General features: G+C 39.7%; 1 protein-coding gene across 1 annotated transcript; it reads left to right on the forward strand.

Moving 5' to 3' along the window:
* Nucleotides 1–225: 225 nt before the first annotated feature.
* On the forward strand, nucleotides 226–2,285 carry LOC107736719 (uncharacterized; the record flags this gene model as incomplete). Its single annotated transcript, XM_016548081.1, has 2 exons — nucleotides 226–1,876; nucleotides 2,069–2,285. Coding segments are annotated over exons 1-2 (1,851 nt in total), but the record flags the coding sequence as incomplete, so codon positions are not given.
* Nucleotides 2,286–2,301: the final 16 nt, after the last annotated feature.

Here is a 2,301-nt window from a genome sequence, read left to right on the forward strand (position 1 = left end):
GAAATTTTGGATAAAGTTGAAGTTTGTGTCTGCTATAAGTAGTATTACAGTGGTAGTATATTACTCTATACTATATAAGTATATTATTCTATGCTATTTTTATACTGGCAACAGAAGCGAGAGTAGAATTAATCTCAATATTTCCATTACTCTCAGTGTATTGTGAAAGTCTCACTATAGGTTTTTTTCCCCCCCAGAAAAACATCCTACCCTCCCTTGCTCTGTTTTGACAGGGAACTAATATGAATCTGTCAGTGGATACAGGGACAATACATTTCATCACTTGGAACGTTAATGGACTTAAAGAACAAAGAAATAAAAAATTTAGAGAACTACGTAATGCTGCTGTTGTTTTCTTACAAGAGACACACATCGGGGAAAATGATAATCATATTTTAGAGTGCAGTGAAGATGAGTGGCATATTTTCTTCACAAAGTTTACATCATCCCGAAGAGGAACAGCTATACTTGTTAGGAAAACATTAGACTTTGAATACATCAGTGATGACAAAGATACTTATGCAGGATATATTGTGTTGAAATGTAAACTGCAAGGTCAGTTGTACACACTTGTTAGCATTTATAACCACCAAACTGACACAAAAACCCTTGATAAACTTTCAAGGTACCTGCAGTTAATGGCCACAGGGTTGCTGGTGATTGGTGGAGATTTCAACACTGTTCTCAATCCCTTTATCGACAAAAAATGTTATACCAACAAGGTGACAAATAACCGAACTCAGAGCAAACTGCTTCCCTGTGTGGAAAATTTTATGAAATCTCTTCAGCTTGTCGACATCTGGAGAAGAAAAAACCCTGTAAAGCAGAATCACACATTCTGCAGAGGTGAAACTTCATCACGACTGGATTACTTCTTCATTCCAGAAGAATGTTTGTGGCGTGTCAGAAGTTGTGACATCAGCGATTCGGAGAGACCTGACCATCAGCCTTTGTCCTTGAAGATCAACAATGTCTCCGCAGACACTTTACAGGAACATCTCCAGATACAATCACTCTCACAACTGCTCAGGGATAAAAGTCATTTCGGGATCGATTTATCATTGGTTCAAGAAGGCTCACATGTACTCAGTGAGGTTGACATTGTCTCAGCTGTACATTCTCTTCAGGTGTCAGACACACCAAGACCAGATGGCATTCCAGTTTCCTTCTACAAAGAGAAAATTCAAGATATAATTCCATACATAAAGGTGCTATATGATGGAATCTGCAGTGGCAAATTAAACTGCTCTGAGAAGCGTTTTAATGAATCTGTGAAAAGTCCACATGACAACAGTCAACACTTTTTTAATGTTGACTACCTCATAATCGCAACTATTCTAGCAAGACGCCTAGAAGACTTCCTGGAGTCTCAGTCGGAGGGGCGGATACCAAGAGATTCAATTCCTGTCCTGATCAGTCCCAAAGCCCTCAGCACTCAGACTGTGCTGTGTTGTATTGAGGAAGAGTTAGAAAGGCAACAACATTCAACTTCCCAACTTTTTCCAGCTTTGTCTCAGGACTTCCTTTCTGTGAAAAGCCTTGTTAGAAGCCCTTGTCAGGGCTGCCCTTTGACCCCAGTCCTCATATCTTTAGCACTGAAATGCTTTGCCTCAAAGCTATTTCAGAATTTAGAAAAGCATGTATTTTATGTCTTCAAACAAAGTGTGATAGTCTGCGTCCTACCGGAGGACCTACATCAGGTACATGCTATTGTGAGAAACAGCACTGATGAAGAATATGACATTGTGACATTACCCAGAGGAAATGGTGAACCTTTACAAGAAACCAGCCTGGACAGTGAGTCTGAGATGGAAGACTGGGATACACAGATGGATGGAGCAGAAGAACGATGGCCTAAAAGAGCTGCATTCAAAATGTAATTCATGTGATTAATCACTGTACGGTATATAGAGCAGTCTGTGAGGTTTCACTAGTGTTACATTAATTAATATCAGCACTGCATGATAGTGCATTTAGTCATTAGCATGTGCAATGTTCAATCTCCACTGACTGTGGAAATGTATTTAAACATAGTCATTTGTGTGAAACTGTTTACATTTTCCACTAGGTCAAGCATGTATGCTGTTGTAACCTTGCAAGATTCAGATGAGGTGATGGTGGTAGCATCAAACTGGCTGAACACAGACAAGACACAATGTCACTGGCCCCCATTCAGATCAGCAGAGAAGTACATGCAAGCTGTGAAAGACAGAACTGAGCCTTCAACAGCAGGAAAACCATGGGACATGTTAAACATTCTCTTACATGCAGAATACGGTAACACTGTCTGTTTAAAAATAA

Source organism: Sinocyclocheilus rhinocerous, unplaced genomic scaffold (genome assembly GCF_001515625.1).
Source record: "Sinocyclocheilus rhinocerous isolate Xijiao unplaced genomic scaffold, SAMN03320098_v1.1 C36913355, whole genome shotgun sequence".
NCBI lineage: Eukaryota > Metazoa > Chordata > Actinopteri > Cypriniformes > Cyprinidae > Sinocyclocheilus > Sinocyclocheilus rhinocerous.